This window comes from Plecotus auritus (assembly GCF_963455305.1).
Source record: "Plecotus auritus genome assembly, chromosome: 2".
NCBI lineage: Eukaryota > Metazoa > Chordata > Mammalia > Chiroptera > Vespertilionidae > Plecotus > Plecotus auritus.
Window position 1 is genome coordinate 749,606 of NC_137771.1, and position 26,908 is coordinate 776,513.

Here is a 26,908-nt window from a genome sequence, read left to right on the forward strand (position 1 = left end):
CCTCGGGGTCGGAGGCGTTGGAGAAGGTTTGTGTTCGTTCTTTAAACGCTGGGTCCAGAACTTTCTTTTTTTTTAAATACATATTTTTATTGATTTCAGAGAGGAAGAGGGAGAGGGAGAGAGAAATATCCGTGATGAGAGAGAACCATGGATCAGCTGCCTCCTGCACGCCCCACTGGGGATGGAGCCTGCAACCCGGGCCTGTGCCCTGACCGGGGATCGAACCCCGACCTCCCGGTTTGTAGGTCGCCGCTCAGCCCCTGAGCCACGCCGGCCTGGCTAGAACTTTTCTCTGTGGGACAACTGCTGTCTGCTTCGCTCCCCTGGCCACGCACGGGTCTACGCCCACCGGCATTTGTGTTTTGTGTAATTTTCACGGGACTTTGAATGTTGCCATTTTGATGGTATTTGGCCGATGGGAGCGGCTGGCGGGCTGCCCCGGTCGCCCTGCGTTTCCGGTGACGGACGGACGCGCGGGGCCTCCTGGAGGTGCCTCTGAGGTCGCTCAGTGTCAGGTGGGTGAAGGGCTGTCGCCCCGGCTGCCTGAGCCCAGGAGGAGGCTGCACGGAGACTCAGGCCAGAGCCTGTGCTTTGAACACAAACGGTCGATTTTGTGAGCCTGACGCCCGCTCCTCACCAACGGGAGGGGATTCAGCTGGGGTGCCCCCCAGGCCTCTGCCCACCGCAGCTGGTGTGTGTCACCCGTGGGCACGGAAGGGCCCGTCACGTCCCACGTCCCCAGGGCGACGCCTGCATCTGGAGGGACATGGGCTGGGGCTTGACACGGGGGGGGCCTGGGTTTGGGGGATACTCAGGGTGTCCGTCGAGGCTAAGGGTCTGCTCTGGGCACTTGGCATATGAGGGCCTGCGTGGGGCCAGGTCCCCTCCCACCCCAGGCTGGCGGGGCTGTGACTGCAGCCCGACACCCATTCTCCCCTCCTCACATGGGGGGCACCTCTTGCTGCCCTTCCCGATGCCCCCCCACCCCCTCCCCAGGGCAGCGAAAACCTCCAAAGGCCACCTGACCAGGGGTTGGGACGTGTTTGACCGGACCCAGGGCTTCTGCCCCCTCTCCTCGTCCCACGGCCAGGGTACCCGGCTCAGCCCCTCGAGCATCCCTGTTGGGTCTGTCCTCAGCCTCTGGATGTAGGTCAGAGGTCACTCGCACTGGGGTGGCCACGGTGTCCCTGCATCCTGGCCGGAGGCCCCCGTCCCCTTGGCCATTGCGTGCATGGCTCTCGGGGGGCCGAGCCACCCCCTTCCGGCCGCTGCCCGCCACCCGGCTCGGAGGACGGGGACAGGACACGACGCGGAGATGCTGTGTCCGTGTGACGTCAGCTCCCGATATCCAGGCCGTGTTTTCGTTGGTGCCTCGGCTGCCGGCTCCAGCTTCCCAGGGGAACCGGGTACCACCCGGGCCTGGAGACACGAGGAGGCAGGGATGTGAGGCGGGGGCTGCCGCGGCCTGCTTGTCGCCTTCCCCGCCGGGAGCCGCCTGCCTGCTGTGGGGTGGAGGGGGCAGGCAGCCCCGCGTGAAAGGGCAGGGAAATGCCTGCCTTCGTGCCCCGCGGAGCATAAAGGCGCCTGTGCCGGGAGGCGGCGGAGGCGGAGAAGGAGGAGGAGGAGGCGGAGGAGGAGGAGGAGGAGGAGGAGGAGGAGGACGACGGGTGAGTACTGAGCATCGCTGCCCTGCAGCCCGGCCCGCGCAGGCCGTGTGCTCGCCGGAGAGCGGGTTCCGGCCTCCCGGCTGCACAGATGTTGCTGGCACAGATACAGCGCCAGGCGGGCGTGGGGGGGGGGGGGAGCGAGGCCCTTGTTTGCGAGGCTGACGGACGAGCCGGCGAGAGCGCGGCTGATGCAGGGGCTGTGGCGGCGGCCGTGTGTCCCCCCAGCGGGGTCCACGCAGGGGCCTGTCCTCGGCTGCGGCTCCGGGAATAACCGCATCTTCACCTGAGCCGCGGGGGGTGTCGGCCCTGCTGTCCGTGGTGGGCGAGGGCGTCTGCGTGCTGGCTCCTCGCCTGCGGAGCTGCGGGCGGCTGTCCCGGCTGCAGCAGGAGCGAGGAGCGGTGAGGAGGCACCTGCTCCCGCCCGCCCGCCGCCTCCCGCTCCCGCCGCCTCCCGCTCCCGCCACCGCCGCGGTCCTGGCTCCGGTTGGCACTGACGACAGCGCGTGGCCAGTGTTGACGTGCGCCGGCTTGCTGGCTGGCTCGGCGGGGTCCTCGTTCCTCGTCGGGGTGATGCCCGCGGCCCCCGCTCCCCCGCGCTGAGATGGTTGGAGGTAGACGGCCGCGGAGGGCATCGCGGCGGGAGGCGGGCGGTGGGTGCTCTGCTGACGTCCATTTTACAAGGTGTTTCTGTGGAAACAAACGGCGGCAGGCAGCCCCCTCCCCCCAGGCTGGCGGGGGCCGGCGGCCTGGCGAGTGGGCTGGGGTGGGGCACCCCTCGTGTGCCTGGTGCTCGGGAGCCTGGGGGTGCAGGGGTGTGGGGTGCCCTCGGAGCGGGGGTGCCCCTCCCCCGGCACTGAAAGGCCAGCTCCGCAGACCCCGGGTTGCGGGGTGGCTGCTGGTGTGGGAGCCTTGGGTTGTGGACCGTAGGCTGTGGGGGCCACCGGGCGGGGAGCGGGGCCTCGCACGCGTGTGTGCGGGCCGAGATTAGCTGTGTCATGGTTTCCCCGGGGCGACGGGGACGTCTCGGCCTCCTTCTCCCGGTGACCACATGCTGGCCGTGCATGGCTGACGGGAGCCTTCCGAGCACAGATGTGCTGCTTGGGGGACCCCGAGCAGGGCCGGGGGATCCAGAGGAGGATGGGGGACGCAGAGCAGGCTGGGGGACCCCGAGCAGGGCCGGGGGACCCAGAGGAGGATGGGGGACCCAGAGCGGGATGGGGGATCCAGGCCAAGACAGGGGACCCATAGCAGGATGACCCAGAGGGAGACAGAGGACCCAGAGTGGGTCATGGGGGGACCCCGAGCAGGGCTGGGGGACCCAGAGAAGGATGGGGGACCCAGAGCAGGATGGGGGACCCAGGCCGGGACAGGGGGACCCAGAGGGAGACAGAGGACCCAGAGCGGGTCATGGGGGGACCCAGAGCGGGACAGGGGGACCCAGAGTGGGACAAGGGGATCCAGATCAGGCTGGGGGACCCCGAGCAGGGCCGGGGGACCCAGAGGAGGATGGGGGGCCCAGAGCAGGATGGGGGACCCAGGCCGGGACAGGGGGACCCAGAGGGAGACAGAGGACCCAGAGCGGGTCATGGGGGGGCCCAGAGTGGGTCATGGGGGGACCCGGGCCGGGACAGGGGGACCCAGAGTGGGACAAGGGGATCCAGAGCAGGCTGGGGGACGCAGAGCAGGCTGGGGGACACAGAGCAGGCTGGGGGACCCAGAGCAGGCTGGGGGACACAGAGGAGGATGGGGGACACAGAGCAGGCTGGGGGACCCAGAGCAGGCTGGGGGACACAGAGCAGGGCCCCGACTGGGTCTAGTCAGAGCCGTGAACGGGACAGGCTGGAGCAGCACCCCTTCTGGGAAGAAACACCCCCTTCTCGTTGATGCTGGCCGAGGGGCTGTGGCTGCCTGTTTGCGAGGCCCTTGTTTGCGAGGCTGACGGACGAGCCTGCACTGTGTCCGAGTCGGACCCGTGTGGGTTCACCGTGGCCCTGTCTCAGCTGCCAGCACCAGCCAGGCACCGCCACCGAGTTCGGAGCTGCCGGCCGTTACGTAAGGCGTCGTGTGTGTCTGCCCAGCTCCGCACTCGGGCTCCCCCTCCAGGCCCCCCCCGGCCACCAGCTGCCTCTGTGTCGTAGGTGACCCCCAGCCAGTCCCGACAGGGATGCCCAGTGGATGCCACCCTGGCCAGCCTGCCGTCTGGCGGGGACCCCAGCGGAGACTCCCGTCTCATGAGCTCCCTCTTACGTGGTGGCGGTGAGGCTGGGTCCCGTCCGCTGGGCAGTCCTGGTCCCCTGGGCGGAGCCGAGCCCAGGGAGGCCTCACCGTCAGGAGGACCGGTCTCGGGTCTCAGGTCATCGGTGTCTGGAGTCAGGCCCTGACCTCCGACCTCTGCTGAGGCTCGAAGACTCAGATAGGGGTTGTCTCCTTCACTGACCTAGAGCCAGGACTCCGAGGGGCAGGGGCTGCGCTGGGGTGGGCCACGCCCCTGAGCCAGGCCCCGCCCGGCCCCACCCGTCGGGGAGAAGCCTTCCTTCCCCGTGGGGAAGGACGTGTCAGCCTGGCCCACGGGTCTGCGCCACCTGCTTCGCCCCCGCTGCCTCAGGGCCTTGGCACGTGCCCTTCCCGCCGCTCCACCCCGGGGCCTGGACGACGCTGCTTTACGGCAGGGGCAGCAAAAGCTGCGGTGATGAAGCCATGGCGACGCCCGCCAGGGTATTTGTCCTCGGACACCGCCGTTTATTTCTAGGACTTTCCTAAATATGTTGAGTTGGGCGCCTCCTTGATGACTGGCTTCCCTTCCCTTTTGCCTCCCGGCTGATCCAGCCCCGTGGCCACCCTCCCAGGCGGCCGAACTGGGAGCCGGGAGGGCCTGTCATTTCCCCACCGGACGTTCGGAGTCGGGAGGGGTGGAGCGCCCCGTTAGCACACGTCCTGCCTTGGTGCTTGAGTCCAAGGTGACCGACGTGGAGGCTGGTTCACCTCGTTTTATTCCTCATTCGTTTATTGGGCGAAGGGAGGTTGTAGCCTTGTCCCGAGCAACACGGGTTGCAGGTTCGATTCCTGGTCCGGGCACATGTGGCGGGGCGGGGAGGGGGGAGTGGTGCCGATCGATGTCTCTCTCTCTCTCTCTCTCTTAAGTCAGTCAATCTCTGGGTGAGGATTAAGGTAAAAATAAGTAAGTACACGAAGAGTCTGTACTCGGAAAGCCAGTGGGTGGAGGAGGCCGGATTTTGCATTTTACTGTCTCATTTGGTGGCTTGAATGGGTCTGGTCTTTTTAAAGTTTGCTTTTTAAAATGTCTCTCCCGTGGGAAGTTTAAAAAGGTTTGATTTGCAGCAGGGTGGAGCCTGCCTGGGTCCGCCCGATGAGAGTAGGTGGTCAGCACCCACCCCTTGCCCCCCGCCTCTGCTTGCTCACCTGTGAAATGGGGCTGTCGGAGGAGGTCCGATGGGGTCAGGTGGGCCTCTGCTTGCTCACCTGTGAAACGGGGCTGTCGGAGGGCGGATGTGGTCAGGTGGGCCTCTGCTCACCTGTGAAACGGGGCTGTCGGAGGGTGGATGGGGTCAGGTGGGCCTCTGCTTGCTCACCTGGGAAACGGGGCTGTCGGAGGGCGGATGTGGTCAGGTGGGCCTCTGCTCACCTGTGAAATGGGGCTGTTGGAGGGCGGATGTGGTCAGGTGAGCGTGACAGGCCGGGCGGCCATCCCGGTCAGGAGACGGCTGTTAGCGCCAGATGCTGGTGTGTGGAGTTTGCCCGGAACGTTGTTTTCGTATTTTGAATGTAATTTTGAGTTTGACGTGTTTACCTCTCAGGGCGTTCCGTAGCCCCGAGGCTTAAAAGAGAACAGGTGTCCCTGCCACCCCCGCCCCTCACCCCCAGGGGCTCACGTCCAGTCTCAGCAGGTTCGTGGCGTTTGTTTCCAGATTTCTGAACACCACGTCCGACTTCCCCCCCACGTGGGACGTTCCGTGGTCCCCTCAGCTCGGGACGTGTCCGTGCGGCTCCCGCTTCCTGTCGCCCGCAGGGTCAGCTCCCCGTTTCCTGTTCCATCGCGCTCACAGGTCCTGCGCTCCTTTCTTAGAGTTTTCTGGAAGTCCTGTCTCGGGTTTGACTGCGATCTTTACAGCAGACAGGTGGCCCCCTCAATGCCCGTGACACGCCCCTCCTGGTGACCTGGGCCCACCCTGTGCCGTCCTGGGGTCCCCGAGTCACTCTGCCGGCTCCAGTGCGCCCTGAGGCCCCCGTCACCTTGGCCTGAGCTCCAGAGCCGAGGCTCACAGGGACTCGGGTGGGGAGGTGCGTGGGTGGGGAGGTGCGTGGGTGGGCGCTTCGGCGGCACGGCGGGCGTTGTGTTTAACAGACCCGTTGTCTGGATCGGCTTGGATTCCCAGGAAGCCGTCCGCGGGGCCGGGGGTCCGCCCTGGGTGCCGGTGTCATCAAGCCGGGCCTCCCTTGGGTGGCGTTCGGTTTGAACAAAACCGTCCCGGTGGCATTTCGGTGGCATTTTTGTGCGCGTCTCTGAAGGGGAGACGGGGACGCGGAGTTTGCGCTGAGGCCTGCGGACGCGTGGGCTTTATGGCTGCGGGCACGTCAGCCTCGCCCGGCTGAGCCGTGACGCTCACACAGGGAGCCCGGGTGTGGGGACTCCGAGTGCATACATGCTCGCACGTGGCACGGCGTGTCCTCAGACCATCAGAGCCCGGCTTCTCGCGGGCGACTGTCCCCGGTCCTGTCTCAGGTCCTGCCGGTGGTGCCCATGCCGGCCAGCGACGGGGCCAGACCCCCCCTCTACCGGCACCCCCTTTGCCAACGTGCTTTTGTTCATTGTCTCCTCAGAATTCTTTGTTGCTTGGGGCTGCTCGGAGCTGTGCCGGCCAGAGACGGTGCTCTGACCGCAGGACCAGGGCGAGGCCAGGGGCCATAGCACCCCCTCCTGGTGGGTCTGCACCCCTGAGGGCTGGGCCAGACCCCAGATCACTGCTGTGCCAGAGTCACCCCCTGGACCAGGGTTAGTCGGCGTCTGCCGGGAGGAAGGGCGCCCCTCCCCTCTGCCAGTGTGGTCCGAGGGTCCGAAACTGCGTGCAAACTCCACCTCTCTCGTTGCCGATTCGAGGCTCACATTCTCCCACGTGGCAGGCGGGGCCGCGGTCAGCGGCTCCCGTGCGCTTTAAGGTCCTTCCTGGGTGTGTGGGGTGGCGGAGGTTCGCGTGTACAGCCCTGGGCCACACCCTCTGGGACCGCATCCACGTACGTGCTTGTGTCGATTCCCCTCCTTTCTGAGGACCCGTGTCTGGCTCAGTGGCTCCAGGACCGCGTGCCCTCGGGTCCCTCCGGGCGGGGTCTCCCAGGTGCCAGCCTCCTCCCGGGGAGAAGGGCACTTGGCAACCAGGGTCCTGGGCGCTCAGGTCCCGGGGACCCAGCCAGACCCTCAGCTCCACCTCCTTCCTCCCCTGCGGGCGCCGGCCTGCTCGCCCCGCCTGCCTGTCCAGGGCTGTCACTCCCACCGACCAGGACGGACGGACGGGCTGGCCGGCGGGGTCTCCCTGTTCCCTGGTCCTGACTGTGTCTGCGCAGGGCGGGTGGGGACGGTGGGCGCGCGTCCCGGCGTTAAGGTGGGCGCTGCCCTCCGGGGGGTTCACTTGGGTTTATCCGTTCTGCTGCGTTCGGTCTTAGGGTGTTGTCCCCACCCTTTCGATTGCACGTTACATGTGGGCCGTGTGAGACGTTTACGTGATTCCAACACGGCGACGTGGGAAGGTTCTACTCCTCGGCTCGCCCCCGCGTGCGCTCAGGCCGGTCCCCGTGCGGCTCAGCCTCCCTGTGCTCCGTCTTGTCCCGCGAGGTGCGCGCCTTTACTCCCCTGAGGGGAGCCTGGTGTCACCCTTTCTGCTTCCTTACACTCGCTCACTTTTAAAAAAAGAGGGAGGAGCGGGAGAGGGAGAGAGAAACATCAACGAGGAGAGAGAACCGTGGATCGGCCGCCTCCTGCACGCCCCACACTGGGGATCGAGCCCACAACCCGGGCGTGTGCCCTGACCGGGACTTGAACCTTGACCACCTGGTTCATAGGTTGATGCTCAACCACTGAGCCACACCAGCCGGGCTCACTCCTTGCCTTTTTCTTTTTAAACACATTTTTATTGATTTCAGAGAGGAAGGGAGAGAGAGAGAGAGAGAGAGAAACATCGATGATGAGAGAGAACCATCGATCAGCTGCCTCCTGCACGCCCCACACTGGGGACCGAGCCCACAACCCAGCCATGTGCCCCCGGCCAGAAATCAAACCCGGGACCCCTCATTCCGCAGGCCGATGCTCTGTCCACGGAGCCACACCAGCTAGGGCCTCATTGCCTTTTTAAAGGTGTGGATGTGGCTACATAATCCCCCGAGGACGCAAACGGACGCATGTCTTCACGGCGCAGCAGCAGCAGCAGCAGCAGCAGCGCCACGTCCAGGAAACCGCGTCAGTGAGACTCGCCGTTGCGTGTCCCGAGGACGCCTTCTTGCCCGCATCTTCCAGCAGCGAGCGCTGCGCCAGCCCCTGGGACAGGGCTGCGGGTTTGCTGCAGGGAAGCCTCCAGGGCCCTGGCCTCAGCCTTCCCTGGGGGCTGTCACAGGGTCGCCTTGTTCGGCCGCTCAGAACACCCTTCCTTTTGTCTCCAGCCTCACACGGGGTTCTCGACACGTCATGTGGGTTTGGGGAGGGTTCTCCAGGTGTGGGAAGCATCGCCGTCCGTGCCCTCCTTCCCGGAGGGCTGAGAACATCCCCGGTTTCCCGTGCGGTGACTCAGCTCACGTGTGCTCCCAGGTGGCCGTCACGCTTGCCGCCGAGGTCCTCGTCATAGGCACACGCCACGCAGATGCTACGCCGTCTCCTTTCCCGCTCTGGCTTTTAGACACGTGACATGTATGACGACTTGCTGTTTTTGCGGGAATGCGTGAAGCAGCATGGTCACACGGGCGGCCCAGCTGCCTGGAGCCCAGCTACAGATTCGCGCCCACAAGCACTGTGGGTCTCACGGGGTTCAGGGCGTTACGTACTTTTTTTTTTTTTTTTTTTTGGTATATTTTATTGATTTTTTACAGAGAGGAAGGGAGAGGGATAGAGAGTTAGAAACATCGATGAGAGAGAAACATCGATCAGCTGCCTCCTGCACACCCCCCACTGGGGATGTGCCCGCAACCAAGGTACATGCCCTTGACCGGAATCGAACCTGGGACCCTTCAGTCCGCAGGCCGACGCTCTATCCACTGAGCCAAACCGGTCAGGGTACATACTTTTATTTATTGCTTTTGAGAGAGAGAGAGAGAGAGAGAGAGAGAGACATCGATTGTTGTTCCACTTACTACGCGTCACTGCCTGGATCTTGGATGTGCCCTGACCCGGGATGGAACCCGCAACCTTGGGGTCCGGGGTGACCCTCCAGCCAGCGGAGCCGTCCGACCGGGGCGTTTAACTGTAACGTTCATTCAGAGTGCCCGTTCTCCTTTACACCTGGGCGGTAGGGGCTGGTGATTGTCAGACACAACGCCTGAGCCGACCAGGAACGCTCGCAAGTGACAGTCGCCACCGCTTACCCAGGGTGCATCTGGAGAAATTTGTCAGGAGGAGGTTTCGTCACGGTGTGAACATCTCAGAGGGACACCCGGGCTCTGCGGCTCTGCGGACGGCCCGCTCACCCCCGAGCTCCGCGGACGGCCCGCTCACCCCCGAGCTCCGCGGACGGCCCGCTCACCCCCGAGCTCCGCGGACGGCCCGCTCACCCCCGAGCTCCGCGGACGGCCCGCTCACCCCCGAGCTCCGCGGACGGCCCGCTCACCCCCGAGCTCCGCGGACGGCCCGCTCACCCCCGAGCTCCGCGGACGGCCCGCTCACCCCCGAGCTCCGCGGACGGCCCGCTCACCCCCGAGCTCCGCGGACGGCCCGCTCACCCCCGAGCTCTGTGTACGGCTCTGTGTACGGCCCGCTCACCCCTGAGCTCTGTGTACGGCTCTGTGTACGGCCCGCTCACCCCTGAGCTCTGTGTACGGCTCTGCGCACGGCCCGCTCACCCCCGAGCCCTGCGCATGGCCCGCTCACCCCCCCGAGCTCTGCATATGGCCCGCTCACCCCCCGAGCCCTGCGCACGGTCCGCTCACCCCCCGAGCTCTGCATACGGCCCGCTCACCCCCCCGAGCTCTGCATATGGCCCGCTCACCCTCCGAGCTCTGCATATGGCCCCGCTCACCCTCGAGCCCTGCGCACGGCCCGCTCACCCCGAGCTCTGCATACGGCCCGCTCACCCCTGGGCTCTGCGGACGGCCCGCTCACCCCTGGGCTCTGCGGACGGCCCGCTCACCCCCGAGCTCTGCATACGGCCCGCTCACCCCCCGAGCTCTGCATACGGCCCGCTCACCCCCCGAGCTCTGCATACGGCCCGCTCACCCCCGAGCCCTGCGCACGGCCCGCTCACCCCCGAGCTCTGTGTACGGCCCGCTCACCCCCGAGCTCTGTGTACGGCTCTGGTACGGCCCGCTCACCCCCGAGCTCTGCGTGTGGCTCTGCGCACGGCCTGTCACTGTGCCGAGTCCTGCAGGCAGTTGTCACACGATAAGTGTTTGTGTGTCGAAACACAGGAGAGCTGCAGGAGAAACACGGTGTAAGAGGTGGGGGGCCTGGGCAGGAGCTCTCTGTGGTGGGGGCTCCGTGCTGGACGTGGCCCTGCGGTCAGTGAGGGCTCACACAGGGCTCTGTGAAACGGGAGGCAGGCGTTCGGCCCGGGCCCCGGGCCCCGGGCCACAGCGGGGAGGGCCCCGCACACCTGGGCCGTCACGCCAGCCCCGGGACGGTGCCCTGAGGTGCCGGGTGATGCCTGCGGCCTCTTCTCTCCCGTGACCTCTGCTCAGGGGGCCCCTCGCGCAGCCCTGATTTCCGCAGAAGCTGCTTGGGTCTCGTCCCAGCATCCGGCAAAGCTTGGCGTCCTGTCAGCAAAGGGATGTCGCCAGGTCTCTGAGCCACGCGTGTCCGTCGCCAGGAAGGTTTACGGGGAAAGAAAACCTGGGGACCGGGTGCTTTTCCCTCTGAGACCGGCCCTTCGGGGAGGGAGGTTCGGCCGCCGGTGGTGGGGGGGGGGACGCTGGGAGCGACCTGCCGAGGGAGCGGGTCTGAGTCCTGGAGGCCGGCAGAGCCCGCTCCGTCCCGGCCACGGGGCCCAGCGTCCACGGCCCGGGGCCTCGGGGCGGGCACAGGTGTGAGGGGCTGCCTGGCGGCTGGCACGTGGTGGCTGCCTGGGCACGGGGCTTGAAGGCGGCCTTTGTTCCGACCAGCACGGGCCCTGTGAATAGCGGCTTTCTCTCCCCGCCCTGGGGGTGGGGACGTGCGCCCTGCCTCAGACCCGCGAGGAGGCCACTTTTGTGGCTCCCCTGCCTGCGACCTTGGCAGTGCGACCTCAGGAAGGTCCCAGCGGCAGCTTCCTCTCCCTGCCCAGGCCCCGCCTCCTTACACCAGGCCCCGCCTCCCTGCCCCAGGCCCCGCCTCCCTGGCCTGATGACCCCGCCCCTACAGGCTGAAGGAGCCTGTAAACAGCCCCCAGGGGCCACAGCTGGGGGAGGGTCACACCCTCCAGTCACCTCCATCCCTGCCCTCTCTGTCAGCAGGCCCCTCCCTAGCCCTAGCCCTGCCTCTGCAGGGACAGCCCCTCCCCATGGCCTCTTCTCTCCTCTCCCCTCCTTCCCTGGAGGCTATGCTTGGGGGGGGGTCACCCCTACATGAAGGCTCCCCCTCATTCTCTCTCGGCTCCCAGGCTGGGGGACCCCGAGGGTGGCCTCTGAGGGTGGCCCATCTGCTCTGACCTCGGGCGTGTCCGGGGCATTTACTGCACGACCTTCAGGGCGGACGGCCCTTCCTGACAGTGACGGAGCCTCACACCAGGTGCCTCCCAGGGTCCCGGTGGGACGGTCAGGGAGGCGGCCACAGCCTGGCCGCCGCCGTGGTGTCCCGCCTGCCACCTGGGTCAGGCCGCGGAGGCTTGAGCCAGCCCGGGGGTCACATGTGCCGCCCGCCGGGACACCCGGCGCCTCTCGGCTGCAGCCTGGCACCGTCTGGGAAGGAACCGCGGGGACAGTGCGGGGCGCAGGCCGCCGGGAGAAAGGCCTTTGCTCTCTGTGTCGGAAGCAGCGTCTCTGGGTGTACAGGTGACGGCAGGAAGCCTGGACGTGCAGTAAACGGTTAGGAAGGGAGGACAGCGGGCGGTTCTACGTCACCTGTGGCCTCGTGTGCGTCTTAACACGAAGGAAAAGTTGACAACGTAACTCCAGGTTAGATACGGCTCCTCCCGCCGTCAGCGCACGGTCCGGGTTCTGTCCTGGGTGGTGGGTCCGGGACCTTGCTGGTCTCTCCTGGGCCTGCCAGCGTGTCCCTGGGTCCCTGACCTCTCCCCGGCCTGGGGCAGCGTGTCCCCGGGTCCTGGCCTCTCCCCTGTCCCCGGCCCGGGGCAGCGTGTCCCGGGTCCCTGGCCTCTCCCCGGCCCGGGGCAGCGTGTCCCCGGGTCCCTGACCTCTCCCCGGCCCGGGGCAGCCTGTCCCGGGTCCCTGGCCTCTCCCCGGCCTGGGGCAGCCTGTCCCCGGGTCCCTGGCCTCTCCCCGGCCCGGGGCAGCCTGTCCCGGGTCCCTGACCTCTCCCCGGCCTGGGGCAGCCTGTCCCGGGTCCCTGACCTCTCCCCGGCCTGGGGCAGCCTGTCCCCGGGTCCCTGGCCTCTCCCCGGCCCGGGGCAGCGTGTCCCCGGGTCCCTGGCCTCTCCCCGGCCCGGGGCAGCCTGTCCCCGGGTCCCTGACCTCTCCCTGGCCTGGAGCAGCGTGTCCCGGGTCCCTGACCTTTCCCCGGCCCGGGCCGCGTGTCCCGGGTCCCTGACCTCTCCCTGGCCCGGGGCAGCGTGTCCCGGGTCACTGACCTCTCCCCGGCCCGGGCAGCGTGTCCCGGGTCCCTGACCTCTCCCTGGCCCGGGGCAGCGTGTCCCGGGTCACTGACCTTTCCCCGGCCCGGGCCGCGTGTCCCCTCGATTCCATGCTGTGTTACCAGGCCCAGCCCCCGCTGCACACAGCCTGCCCTGCGGGGAAGTGGGGAGTCCTGGCCCTGTTGCCCGCCCTGGGGCAGAACCCCAGAACAGCACCCCGTCCAAGACTAGAAATACACACACTTCATCCTTTAAACGTCTGACACAGGGAGGGACTCACGGGAGGTGGGGGTCCTTGTCTGCTGGAACCCCGAGCCCACCTCTCAGCTCAGGATTGATGGTGGGCGGAGTGTGAGTGACCTGGGAGGACCCCGCTGACCCCGGGGGTGTGGCCAGAGCGCTGTGCTCCGGGCCCTGTGTCCCAGAACTTTCCATCTTCCCAAATGGAAACTGTGTCCCCATCACACTCACCCCGCCTCCCCGGCCCTGCACCACCGTCTGCTCTGTCTCTGGACCTAACTCCAGGCCCCTGGGAATGGAGTCACACAGCCTCTGTCCTTCTGAGTCTGGCTTACGTCACTGCACGGAGCACCGTGTCCCGAGGCCCAGCCACAGGGCAGGGGTCAGCATTGCCTCCTCTGAAGGCTGAAGAGACCCTGTTGTGCAAAACGCCACGTGGTGTGTACGTGGGTTTTTGTTGTTGTTAATCCTCACCTGAGGCATTTTTTCATTGCTTTTCAGAGGGAGTGGGGAGGGGGGGCGAGAGAGAGAGAGAGAGAGAGAGAGAGAGAGAGAGAGAGAGAGAGAGAGACATCAACTGCCTGCCTCCCATATGAGCCCTGACCAGGGCCGGGGATCGAGCCTGCAAACCGAGGTATGTAACCTTGACCAGAATCAAACCCGGGACCCTTCAGTCCACGGGCCGGCGTTCTATCCACTGAGCCACGCCCGCTGGGGCTGAGCTTCGGGATGTTAAAGGGACGGCGGGTCAGGAGGCGGTGGGTGATGCAGGAGTAACTTCCTGAGCCCCACCTGTTCCCGGGAGCCAACAGAAACAAGCGTGATTCACTCGGGCCTTAGCCGGTCTGTGTTTGTGCGAAGGGAGCTTGTACCCTTAATGATGTCTGAGCCCTGAAGGACGGGTTCCCTGCGGCCTGGTGTCCAGGGTGAGTGGGCAGTGAGGCCGTGGGGGAGGTGGCTCCCAGGCGGAGGCCTGATTTGCTTGCCCGACCCTGGCTTTTCCTCCAGCAGAGATGGGGGGTGTGTGTGTGTGTGTAAGGGAGGGGTCCACTCTGACCTCGTTCTCGCTCCGCCCCGGGAGCCGGGGCCTGCACACAGACAGGCTTGTGTGTGGCTCCCCGGGAGCCGCCGTGCCGGGAGCCGTCCTGCACGTGAACTGTGTTCCGCGGTGTTGGGGGGAAGAGCAGTCAGAAGGCTGGAGAGCTGCCGTCTGTGCTGAGCTGAGCTGGTTTGCTGAGATGGCGCACGGGCTGGGTGCTGGCGGTGCTGTGACGAGGTGTCCTTTCACGTCACCGCGCGCCATGCTGACGGAGGGACGGCACCATGTGCTCCAAGGGGGGCGGCCAGCCCCCTCCCGGTGGCCGGTGGGGGGCGACTGGGGGTGCAGCCGAGGATCAGGCAGGGAGCAGGCGGGGCTCTGCCTCCTGGCGTCAGTGGGTCCAGCTCTCCACGCGGACTTCCAGGCCTCCCCCGGCCCTGGGCCTCCCTGACCTGTGTGTGGGGGCCGTGGTGTCCCAGGGCCTGGGGGGGGGTTGGGATGTGCCCGGTCGGGGGGGGACGGTGAGGTGGACTTTGGGGAGATGGCAGAGCCAGCGGCACAGGCTGCCCCCGCCCCCCATCAGGAGCTGGTGGTCTGAGAAAGTTTGTGCCCCATGGGCTTGGTTCTGTACAAAGCAGGAAAGGTGTGCACAGCCGATGGGTGTACGTGATGGGACAGCATGCGTGGCGGGGCAGGTGTGAGTAGCAGGACAGGTGTGCGCAGGACAGGTGTGTGCGGCGGGGCAGGTGTGCGCGGCGGGGCAGGTGTCAGTAGCGGGGCAGGTGAGCGCGGAGAGGCAGGTATGCGCGGAGGGGCGGGTGAGCGTGGAGGGGCAGGTGTGCGCGGAGGGGCGGGTGTGCCAGCCCCTGGAGGTGGCGCTCGGCCTGCAGGAGCCACGCTGCCGCGGCCCTTCCTGGGAGCTGAAGGGCGGTGCTGGGCGGGGTGGGGGCTCCACTCTGACAGCCGCTCCTGCCCAGGAAGCTCCGTCCAGTTGACTGTGGGTCAGGTTTTTCGACTCGGACCCTCCGCAGCCGAACCCCACACCCCACACCCGGCGACAGCACGGGTGTCCCACGCCTCCCGGAGACGCCGGGCCAACAGCCGCTCACTCGCAACCGAACCGCAGGCGTCTGCGCTTCGGCCCTCACGACACACCACGCTTATCTGGGCTGTGATCTGGGCTCCGGGCGGGCTCCCCGGGAGACGTCGGTCCTGGCGCCACGCCACTCGGGGTCACCTGGGAGCTGGCCGGCTCCCCTCAGAACGAGCAGCCGCCCTCCCACGCCCGCAGGCAGCCCGGCAGCGGAGCCGTGATTCACTGAGGTTGGCCTCAGCCTGGCATCGGGAGTTTCCCTCCGAGGCCCTGCCACCCTCCTCCACTCCTCGCCTCCGTCCACGCCCACCCGTGGCGGCCCCGGTGCCGGGCTGGGCGGCCGCCGAGGGTGCAGACGCGCACAGACAGGCAATTTAAAGTTCCAGGTCGCAATTAACGTCAGTGGCCGTCGCCGCCACGGAGCCGGAGGAAATGCTGGCTGGGGCGGGTGTGGCTGGCGCCGCGGTCCTAGGAGGGCCCGAGGGGTGACCCGCAAAGGTGGGGCTGGGAGGACTGGGTGCCTGGCTGAGGAAGGCGCGGTTGGGGTCCTCCAGGTGTGGGCGCAGCCGTGCCAGGCCCAGGGGTGGGCGGGGGGCTGGTTAGAGGCCGGGGTGGGGGCTGGGCCCTTAGCTGTGTGTTTTGTGGGCCTTTGTGCTCACTCAGGGACACCGAACCCCGGGGGCGGCCTGTCTCTTGTCCTCGTGAGGTGGACGTCATGGTCTGTGTCTGTTTCTCGAGGAGCAGAGCTATTTCGAAACAGGGTTTCAAAGCACAGCTGACCCTCCGCTGCCCAACTCCGTCTGTGGCTGCTTTCGTTTTACTCTGCCGTCCCAGACGTGGCTTTGCTAAAAGGGTTTCAGAACATGCCCGTCAGGGACCAGCCACGGGGGCTGCACGGAGGCCGTGGATCCTTCACGTGGCACTGGCCACCCGCCCGCCCGCCGCCCCAGCTCCCTCTGCCCCTGCCCCCAGGCCCGGCCTGCTGCCCCTGCCCTCCGTGGCCTCAGGGTCCGGGTTGCTCCTGGCTCTGCCTCCTGTCCTCTCCGAGGACAACCCCTCCCAGTGCGGCTCCTGTGGGCGCCCCCCTCCCCGCCCCCACCCCGCCCCGCAGGAGGACGTGGTGATGGAGTGCTTGGCGGGGGGGTCCCTCCGGAGATGAGAATGAGGCCTGAATGAGGCCTGCCCGCCCCGGCAGGTGGGACCCCGTCCTTCCCCCGCCCTCCCCGACCTTGACGTCTCCCCCTAGCCCCACGGAAACCCTGAGCCTGAATTTACTGTGACAACTGGGGGCTTCCCCCAGGAAATTCTTAAAACCTTTCAAAAGGGTACATGTCAGAGAAACGCCCCTTTTTTTGGTGCTTAGTCACCAAAGCGGCTTTGAATCTCAAACCTGATTTAAGAAATCCAACGGGCTGTGCAGGTGGCTCAGTGGGCGGGAGCGTCGTCCGTACACCGGAGAGGCTGTGGGTTCAATCCCCGGTCGGGGCGCGTGTGGGAGGCAACCGACAGATGTTCCTCTCTCACGTCGATGTTCCTCCCTCCCTCTCTCCCTCTCTCTCTCTGTCCTTTTCTCTCCCCTAAAATCAATAAGAACGTACCCTTGGGTGAGGATTTTAAAAAAGAAAAGGACATCGAAAGAGCACACACCTGGCCGAGTGCGCTCACTGGGGGAGGCTGGTGGCCCCTGGGTCCCCGTGCGTGTGGGACCCCTTCCCCTCCTCTCCTTGGACCCTGTCCTGAACCCACAGGGCGGGCTCCTGCGGGGGGGGGGGGGGGGGCTCGGATGCCCATGTACTCGTCTGGTTTAGTTGTGTGTTTACTCGCTCGTTCGCCCGCTGGGGCCGTCATCCTCAGGACAGGGCCCGGGAGGGAGAGCCGTCACCGACGCCGCCTGTGCCTCAGCCAGCCCCTGCGACTTCTGCTGTGCGTGTGTGTGTGTGTGTGTGTGTGTGGGTGCGTGTGTGTGTGTTTTCCTACCCACGGTTACCCTCACTCTGTGGCTCCGCTCTCGGAGGCTAAGGGTCTAACGGGCTTTGGGGCACAGAGCTGACCGGGAGTCCAGGCATCACGTGGCTTCACCAGCCGCAGCCCTGCTGTAAACAGAGGACGGTGCTGCCTCCTCGGGGGTCTGTGGGGAGCAAAAGATTCAGTGCATCCTGGTCGGGAGCAGCATCGCTACACAGCGGGTGTGGACTAGACACACAGTAGGTGTGGAATAGACACACAGCAGGTGTGGACTAGACAGTAGGGGTGGAATAGACACACAGTAGGTGTGGACTAGACACACAGTGGGTGTGGACTAGACACACAGTAGGTGTGGAATAGACACACAGCAGGTGTGGACTAGACACACAGCAGGTGTGGAATAGACACACAGTAGGTGTGGACTAGACAGTAGGGGTGGAATAGACACACAGTAGGTGTGGAATAGACACACAGTAGGTGTGGAATAGACAGTGGGTGTGGACTAGACACACAGTAGGTGTGGACTAGACACACAGTAGGTGTGGAATAGACACACAGTAGGTGTGGACTAGACACACGGCGGGTGTGGAATAGACACACGGCGGGTGTGGAATAGACACAGCGGGTGTGGAATAGACACACAGTAGGTGTGGAATAGACACACAGTAGGTGTGGAATAGACACACAGTAGGTGTGGAATAGACACACGGCGGGTGTGGACTAGACACAGCGGGTGTGGAATAGACACAGCGGGTGTGGAATAGACACAGCGGGTGTGGAATAGACACAGCGGGTGTGGAATAGACACAGCGGGTGTGGAATAGACACAGCGGGTGTGGAATAGACACAGCGGGTGTGGACTAGACACACAGTAGGTGTGGAATAGACACACAGTAGGTGTGGAATAGACACAGCGGGTGTGGAATAGACACAGCGGGTGTGGAATAGACACAGCGGGTGTGGACTAGACACACAGTAGGTGTGGAATAGACACACAGCAGGTGTGGAATAGACACACGGCGGGTGTGGACTAGACACAGCGGGTGTGGAATAGACACAGCGGGTGTGGACTAGACACACAGTAGGTGTGGAATAGACACACAGTAGGTGTGGAATAGACACACGGCGGGTGTGGACTAGACACAGCAGGTGTGGAATAGACACAGCGGGTGTGGACTAGACACACAGTAGGTGTGGAATAGACACACAGTAGGTGTGGACTAGACAGTAGGGGTGGAATAGACACACAGTAGGTGTGGACTAGACACAGCGGGTGTGGACTAGACACAGCGGGTGTGGAATAGACACAGCGGGTGTGGAATAGACACAGCGGGTGTGGAATAGACACACAGCGGGTGTGGAATAGACACACAGCGGGTGTGGACTAGACACAGCGGGTGTGGACTAGACACAGCGGGTGTGGACTAGACACACAGCGGGTGTGGAATAGACACACAGCGGGTGTGGACTAGACACAGCGGGTGTGGACTAGACACAGCGGGTGTGGAATAGACACACAGCGGGTGTGGACTAGACACAGCGGGTGTGGACTAGACACAGCGGGTGTGGACTAGACACAGCGGGTGTGGAATAGACACAGCGGGTGTGGACTAGACACACAGCGGGTGTGGACTAGACACACAGCGGGTGTGGAATAGACACACAGCGGGTGTGGAATAGACACACAGCGGGTGTGGAATAGACACACAGCGGGTGTGGACTAGACACAGCGGGTGTGGACTAGACACAGCGGGTGTGGAATAGACACAGCGGGTGTGGACTAGACACAGCGGGTGTGGAATAGACACACAGCGGGTGTGGACTAGACACAGCGGGTGTGGACTAGACACAGCGGGTGTGGAATAGACACAGCGGGTGTGGAATAGACACACAGTAGGTGTGGAATAGACACAGCGGGTGTGGACTAGACACGCAGCGGGTGTGGAATAGACACACAGCGGGTGTGGAATAGACACACAGCGGGTGTGGAATAGACACACAGCGGGTGTGGAATAGACACACAGCGGGTGTGGAATAGACACAGCGGGTGTGGACTAGACACAGCGGGTGTGGAATAGACACACAGCGGGTGTGGAATAGACACACAGCGGGTGTGGACTAGACACAGCGGGTGTGGAATAGACACACAGCGGGTGTGGAATAGACACACAGCGGGTGTGGAATAGACACACAGCGGGTGTGGAATAGACACACAGCGGGTGTGGAATAGACACAGCGGGTGTGGACTAGACACAGCGGGTGTGGACTAGACACAGCGGGTGTGGAATAGACACAGCGGGTGTGGAATAGACACAGCGGGTGTGGACTAGACACAGCGGGTGTGGAATAGACACACAGTAGGTGTGGAATAGACACACAGCGGGTGTGGAATAGACACACAGCGGGTGTGGAATAGACACAGCGGGTGTGGACTAGACACAGCGGGTGTGGACTAGACACAGCGGGTGTGGACTAGACACAGCGGGTGTGGACTAGACACAGCGGGTGTGGACTAGACACAGCGGGTGTGGAATAGACACAGCGGGTGTGGAATAGACACAGCGGGTGTGGAATAGACACAGCGGGTGTGGAATAGACACAGCGGGTGTGGAATAGACACAGCGGTGTGGACTAGACACAGCGGGTGTGGAATAGACACAGCGGGTGTGGAATAGACACACAGTAGGTGTGGAATAGACACACAGTAGGTGTGGAATAGACACACAGCGGGTGTGGAATAGACACACAGCGGGTGTGGAATAGACACAGCGGGTGTGGACTAGACACAGCGGGTGTGGACTAGACACAGCGGGTGTGGAATAGACACAGCGGGTGTGGAATAGACACAGCGGTGTGGACTAGACACAGCGGGTGTGGAATAGACACAGCGGGTGTGGAATAGACACAGCGGGTGTGGAATAGACACAGCGGGTGTGGAATAGACACAGCGGGTGTGGACTAGACACACAGCGGGTGTGGAATAGACACACAGCGGGTGTGGAATAGACACAGCGGGTGTGGAATAGACACAGCGGGTGTGGACTAGACACAGCGGGTGTGGACTAGACACAGCGGGTGTGGACTAGACACAGCGGGTGTGGACTAGACACAGCGGGTGTGGACTAGACACAGCGGGTGTGGACTAGACACAGCGGGTGTGGAATAGACACAGCGGGTGTGGAATAGACACAGCGGGTGTGGAATAGACACAGCGGGTGTGGACTAGACACACAGCGGGTGTGGAATAGACACACAGCGGGTGTGGAATAGACACAGCGGGTGTGGAATAGACACAGCGGGTGTGGAATAGACACACAGCGGGTGTGGAATAGACACAGCGGGTGTGGAATAGACACAGCGGGTGTGGAATAGACACACAGCGGGTGTGGAATAGACACACAGCGGGTGTGGACTAGACACACAGCGGGTGTGGACTAGACACAGCGGGTGTGGACTAGACACACAGTAGGTGTGGAATAGACACACAGCGGGTGTGGAATAGACACACAGCGGGTGTGGACTAGACACAGCGGGTGTGGACTAGACACAGCGGGTGTGGAATAGACACACAGCGGGTGTGGAATAGACACAGCGGGTGTGGAATAGACACAGCGGGTGTGGAATAGACACAGCGGGTGTGGAATAGACACACAGCGGGTGTGGAATAGACACACAGCGGGTGTGGAATAGACACAGCGGGTGTGGAATAGACACAGCGGGTGTGGAATAGACACAGCGGGTGTGGAATAGACACACAGCGGGTGTGGAATAGACACAGTAGGTGTGGAATAGACACAGCGGGTGTGGACTAGACACAGCGGGTGTGGAATAGACACAGCGGGTGTGGACTAGACACACAGTAGGTGTGGAATAGACACACAGCGGGTGTGGAATAGACACACAGCGGGTGTGGACTAGACACAGCGGGTGTGGACTAGACACAGCGGGTGTGGAATAGACACACAGCGGGTGTGGAATAGACACAGCGGGTGTGGAATAGACACAGCGGGTGTGGAATAGACACAGCGGGTGTGGAATAGACACACAGCGGGTGTGGAATAGACACAGTAGGTGTGGAATAGACACAGCGGGTGTGGACTAGACACAGCGGGTGTGGAATAGACACAGCGGGTGTGGACTAGACACACAGTAGGTGTGGAATAGACACACAGTGGGTGTGGAATAGACACACAGCGGGTGTGGAATAGACACAGCGGGTGTGGAATAGACACAGCGGGTGTGGAATAGACACAGCGGGTGTGGACTAGACACACAGTAGGTGTGGAATAGACACACAGTAGGTGTGGAATAGACACACAGTAGGTGTGGAATAGACACACAGCGGGTGTGGAATAGACACAGCGGGTGTGGAATAGACACAGCGGGTGTGGAATAGACACACAGCAGGTGTGGAATAGACACAGCGGGTGTGGAATAGACACACAGTAGGTGTGGAATAGACACAGCGGGTGTGGAATAGACACAGCGGGTGTGGAATAGACACACAGCGGGTGTGGAATAGACACAGCGGGTGTGGAATAGACACAGCGGGTGTGGAATAGACACAGCGGGTGTGGAATAGACACACAGCGGGTGTGGAATAGACACACAGCGGGTGTGGACTAGACACACAGCGGGTGTGGACTAGACACAGCGGGTGTGGACTAGACACACAGTAGGTGTGGAATAGACACACAGCGGGTGTGGAATAGACACACAGCGGGTGTGGACTAGACACAGCGGGTGTGGACTAGACACAGCGGGTGTGGACTAGACACAGCGGGTGTGGAATAGACACAGCGGGTGTGGACTAGACACACAGTAGGTGTGGAATAGACACACAGTGGGTGTGGAATAGACACACAGCGGGTGTGGAATAGACACAGCGGGTGTGGAATAGACACAGCGGGTGTGGAATAGACACAGCGGGTGTGGACTAGACACACAGTAGGTGTGGACTAGACACACAGTAGGTGTGGAATAGACACACAGTAGGTGTGGAATAGACACACAGTAGGTGTGGAATAGACACACAGCGGGTGTGGAATAGACACAGCGGGTGTGGAATAGACACAGCGGGTGTGGAATAGACACACAGCAGGTGTGGAATAGACACAGCGGGTGTGGAATAGACACACAGCGGGTGTGGACTAGACACACAGTAGGTGTGGAATAGACACACAGTAGGTGTGGAATAGACACACGGCGGGTGTGGAATAGACACAGCGGGTGTGGAATAGACACAGCGGGTGTGGAATAGACACAGCGGGTGTGGAATAGACACAGCGGGTGTGGAATAGACACACAGCGGGTGTGGAATAGACACACAGCGGGTGTGGAATAGACACACAGCAGGTGTGGAATAGACACAGCAGGTGTGGACTAGACACAGCGGGTGTGGACTAGACACAGCGGGTGTGGACTAGACACAGTGGGTGTGGAATAGACACACAGTAGGTGTGGAATAGACACAGTAGGTGTGGAATAGACACACAGTAGGTGTGGAATAGACACACAGCGGGTGTGGACTAGACACAGCGGGTGTGGAATAGACACACAGTAGGTGTGGAATAGACACACAGTAGGTGTGGAATAGACACACAGTAGGTGTGGAATAGACACACAGTAGGTGTGGAATAGACACAGTAGGTGTGGAATAGACACACAGTGGGTGTGGACTAGACACAGCGGGTGTGGAATAGACACAGCGGGTGTGGAATAGACACAGCGGGTGTGGACTAGACACACAGCAGAGATACACAGTAACTATAAATAGGTACACACACAATACAAATGGGTACACGGTGGGTAGAGCATAGACACGCAGACGTACGATCTGTATAATAGAAGCCTAAGCCAGTGGTCGCCAACCTTTCGGACCTCATGGACCGCCAGTTGGTGACCACTGGTAAGCGACCGTTACGGCGGAACGACCAGGACAACCGGTCACTATGATGCGCACGGACCACCAGGGGGCAGACGCTCAACACGGGAGCTGCCCCCTGGTGGTCAGTACACTCCCTCAGGGGGGTGGCCGCTCAGCCAGAAGCAGGCTCACGGCTGGTGAGCGCCGTGGCGGTGGCGGGGAGCACAGCGGTAAGGAGCAGTGAGCAGGCGGGCGGTAGGGAGTGAGGGGTCCTGCTCCCCGCGGGGAGTGGGCCTACGCCAGCAGGCAGACATCCCCCGAGGGGTCCCGGACTGCGAGAGGGTGCAGGCCGAGCTGAGGGACCCCCCCTGCCCCCACCCAGTGCATGAATTTCGTGCACCGGGCCTCTAGTAGTAGCTATAGGTGTACAGTAGATACAGAATAGACACATAGTTGAGATACAGGTACGATAGATACATAGTAGACGCTGAGCTGCTACCTAACAGTTAGAGTAGATACATAGTAGGACCCGCACGTGCCGGTGAGGAATCACCAGTGTCCCGACCAGGTCCCCGTCTGCGGGATGTTTGTCAGGAGGGAGAGCTGCTTCCTTCCCTCGGTTCCTCGTTTCCTTTGGCGCAGACAGAGGGCCGCTCCTGTCGGTGGGGGAGGGCGTAGCTTCTGTGTTCGCCCCGCGCTGGTCCTCACCGGGACCCCAGCTCCCGGCCTCCGGCAGCCTCATGCACCCTCACCCAGCTTCATCCTTACGTTCTGGCCAGCCTGTACCCCAGATCCCCGACAGTGCCTCATCCATAACTATTGCAGCAAAGGTTCTAGGAGACACGCATCCCATAACAGCACGGTCTCACCAAAACTGTCCTTTTGCTGGTTTACTTTTTCTTACCGTGGCTGGCCAGTCATACAGATGCCCCGTCCCCCCTTTGCCACTTTTTTTTTTTTAATATATTTTATTGATTTTTTACAGAGAGGAAGGGAGAGGGATAGAGAGTTAGAAACATCGATGAGAGAGAAACATCGATCAGCTGCCTCCTGCACACCTCCTACTGGGGATGTGCCCACAACCAAGTTACGTGCCCTTGACCGGAATCGAACCCGGGACCCTTCAGTCCGCAGGCCGACGCTCAATCCACTGAGCCAAACCGGTTTCGGCCCCCCTTTGCCACTTTTAATGTTGCCACGTGGGTAGCGAGTATTCCAGTTTCCCCCACTGTCTCAGTTTTCTTTTTTTAAACAAAGTTTGCTCTGGAGTCCGTTGAAGCGAGGCCGTGCCTGCCGTCAGCGGTAGCAGTTGGCAGCCTTGGCACCCCGGTCCAGCTCCTGGAGGCTCCGCTGTGGAATGGAGCAGAGTCCGCGATGCTGTCGCGCCCAGTCTTCCATGTCACTTCATCCCGGGGGTGACCGGTCGAGGGGTGGCAGGTTCGGTCCGCACAGGGATCTCCTGCTGCTGCCCTTCTGGCCCCGCCCCCCCCCCCCCCCCCCCCGTGCCCCTGCCAGCCGCCCACCTGCTCTCCATCCCCGCGGCTTCCTCCTCCGTCTTGGTCAGCGCCCCCTGGGGGTCCTGCTGCTGCTGGGTCACACCTGGGAGGGGGGGCGGGCAGGGTCTCTGGGCTGGCCCCAGGGTCTCACCAGCCCCTCGATGCCCCTGGTCACCCGCCCGCCCTCAGACCATCACCTGCAGAGCCCCCAAGGGTGGGGGGGGGAGGAAGCTGTCTCCTCCATGGGCTCAGCCATCATAGCACTCCCCCCCACCCCCCCCCCATTTCTCATGGTCCTGGAGGCGGAGGTGGGAGATCAGGGCGGGGCTGCGAGGCCTCTTCCTGGTCGTCATGTTCTCTCTTCGGAGGCCACTGAGCCCATGTGGGGCACTGCGGGAGCCCTCCCCCCCCCCAGTCACCTCCAAAGCCCCACCTCCTAACCCATCAGACTTGTGGGTTGGGCTGCAGCCTGGACAGGGGGGACTCAGGTTCATCCCATAGCAGCGGGTGCGGTGGGAAAAAAGACAAAGTATTTTGGGGACCCCCTGGGCCAGGACCGCACAACAGCCAAGCAGGGGGGTGGGGATGAGAGCCGGGGAGCACGGGTGGGGGGAGCCAGGGCCGCCAGGGTCTGCAGAGAATCTGGGTTTTGGGGGCGGAGGCGGCGATGAGGGGCTCGGGGAGATGGGGTGTGACCCCTGAGTCGGGGCTGGACGAGGCAGGAGAGGGCTGCCCCCCCTCTTTGTCCCTGATTTCAGGCCTGCTCTGAGGGGCTGTCTCCCCGAGGCCCCCCCCCTCGTCCCTCATCTGTCAGGCGGGTCGCCCCCAGGTGGATGCCGGGACGCTCCCGCCAGCCCTGCCCCCCTGAACTCGGCGTGGGCCCTCGCTTGCCGGACCCTTCCCCCAAACGCTGTTTCTCCTCCCGGGGTTCACACGCCTTGGGCACAGCCCAGCCTCCAGCCCGGCCCTCTGTCCCTGGGGGCTTCCCAAGCGGAAAAGACCCGCCTGGGGCCAGGACAGGACGCTTCCTCCCGGGAACTGAGCCCCATCCCATCGTGTGGGTGAGTCTCCCTCTGAGGGGCGCTGAGGTCTGCGTCCCCGTTTCCCCGGCAACAGGGAGCTCCCAGCAGGCAGTGGGCCTGAGTCTGCGGGCGGGGGCAGAGGGGCGGTGGGTGTGGGCATGAGGGGGGTGAGGCTGGTTCTTGCAGCGGGTGGTTCGAGGGACGGTAGGTCTGCGGTGCGGCCGAGGGAGGAGGTCAAGGTCACGGCGTTGAGACAGGAGAAGGGGACCCGCATCTTCGAGGGCAGGGAGATGGTGGTGTCCAGGAGTGGACCTCCTGGTTCATCGTCGACGCTCAGCCACGGCGCCACCCCGTTCTCGCACCGCTCAGTCCTGGTCAGCCCTGGTCAGCCCTGGTCAGCCCCGGTCAGCCCCGGTCAGCCCTGGTCAGCCCTGGTCAGTCCTGCTCAGCCCTGGTCAGTCCTGCTCAGCCCTGGTCAGTCCTGGTCAGTCCTGGTCAGTCCTCGTCAGCCCTGGTCAGCCCTGGTCAGTCCTCGTCAGCCCTGGTCAGCCCTGGTCAGTCCTCGTCAGCCCTGGTCAGTACTGGTCAGCCCTGGTCAGTCCTGGTCAGCCCTGGTCAGTACTGGTCAGTCCTGGTCAGCCCTGGTCAGTCCTCATCAGCCCTGGTCAGTCCTGGTCAGCCCTGGTCAGCCCTGGTCAGTCCTGGTCAGCCCTGCTCAGTCCTGGTCAGTCCTGGTCAGCCCTGGTCAGTCCTGGTCAGCCCTGGTCAGCCCTGGTCAGCGTGGGGGAAAGCAGTCAGAAAGGCCGTGAGCTAATGTCACACGGGGTGGGTGCTAATGGCACGGGGGCAGGAGGGGGGCGGGATTGACCCCCAGTGGGGGGCGTGCACAAGGCAGCCGATCCAGGATTGTCTCTCATCGGTGTTTCTGTCTCTCTCCCTCTCCCTCCCTCTCTGAAATAATAAAAATATATTTTAAAAAAGAAGGAGGCGGACGTTAAGGCGGCCCGGTGCTGGGACTGATGGGGGGGATGTTACAAACGGGGTCCCTCCTCTCTGATGCCTTTGTCTCGCATCCCATCACGTGCAAACCCTTGGGCCTGCTGTGGGGTTCCTGTCGTCAGTCCGTCCGTCCGTCTGTCCCAGCACCCGGTCGTGGGGAGCTCCTCTTTTTTTTATTAAATAAATCTTTGTTGTTGCAAGTATTACAAATGCCCCTTCTGCCCCAGGCCCTCACCACCCCACGGTGTGCCCGGGGGCCATGCATGCATGCACACAAGGTCTTTGGTGGATCCCCTCCCACCCCCCCAGCCTCCCCGCCTTCCCGCCGGGACCCCGCCCTCTGCTCCCTGCTTCCGTGGCTCCGGATCCACCTCGTTCACCCGTTTATTTTGTTCCTCAGATGCCACATGTGAGTGAGGTCATGGGATACGTGTCCTCCTCTGACCGACTGATTGCACGCAGCGTGATGTTCTCCGGGCCGCTCCACGCTGTCTCACAGGGCGAGAGGTGGTCCTTTTTTACGGCTGGAGGTTCCTCCTTTTGCCCTCAGAGCGGGTGTGTGTCAGGTCGTGGCCTCCGTGTGCCTT

The 26,908-nt window shown here is 63.5% G+C and overlaps 1 protein-coding gene across 8 annotated transcripts in view; it reads left to right on the top strand.

The window, feature by feature from the left end:
* Positions 1 to 26,908, top strand: part of PRKCZ (protein kinase C zeta) — a 75,670-nt gene that overhangs the window by 13,769 nt on the left and 34,993 nt on the right. The window contains exon 1 of one of the 8 annotated variants that reach the window (XM_080652255.1): positions 1,219 to 1,667. The exons of 2 other annotated variants lie outside the window; for them this stretch is intronic. Coding sequence is in view for 2 of the 6 variants with exons in the window: in XM_080652252.1 (XP_080508378.1) it covers positions 2,269 to 2,317 (49 nt within the window). In the remaining 4 variants the exon portion in view is untranslated. Of the gene's footprint in view, positions 1 to 1,218; positions 2,349 to 14,030; positions 14,118 to 26,908 lie in introns of those variants that run through there. 5 more of the 8 variants (XM_080652253.1, XM_080652256.1, XM_080652252.1 and 2 more) reach the window with 5 other exon arrangements.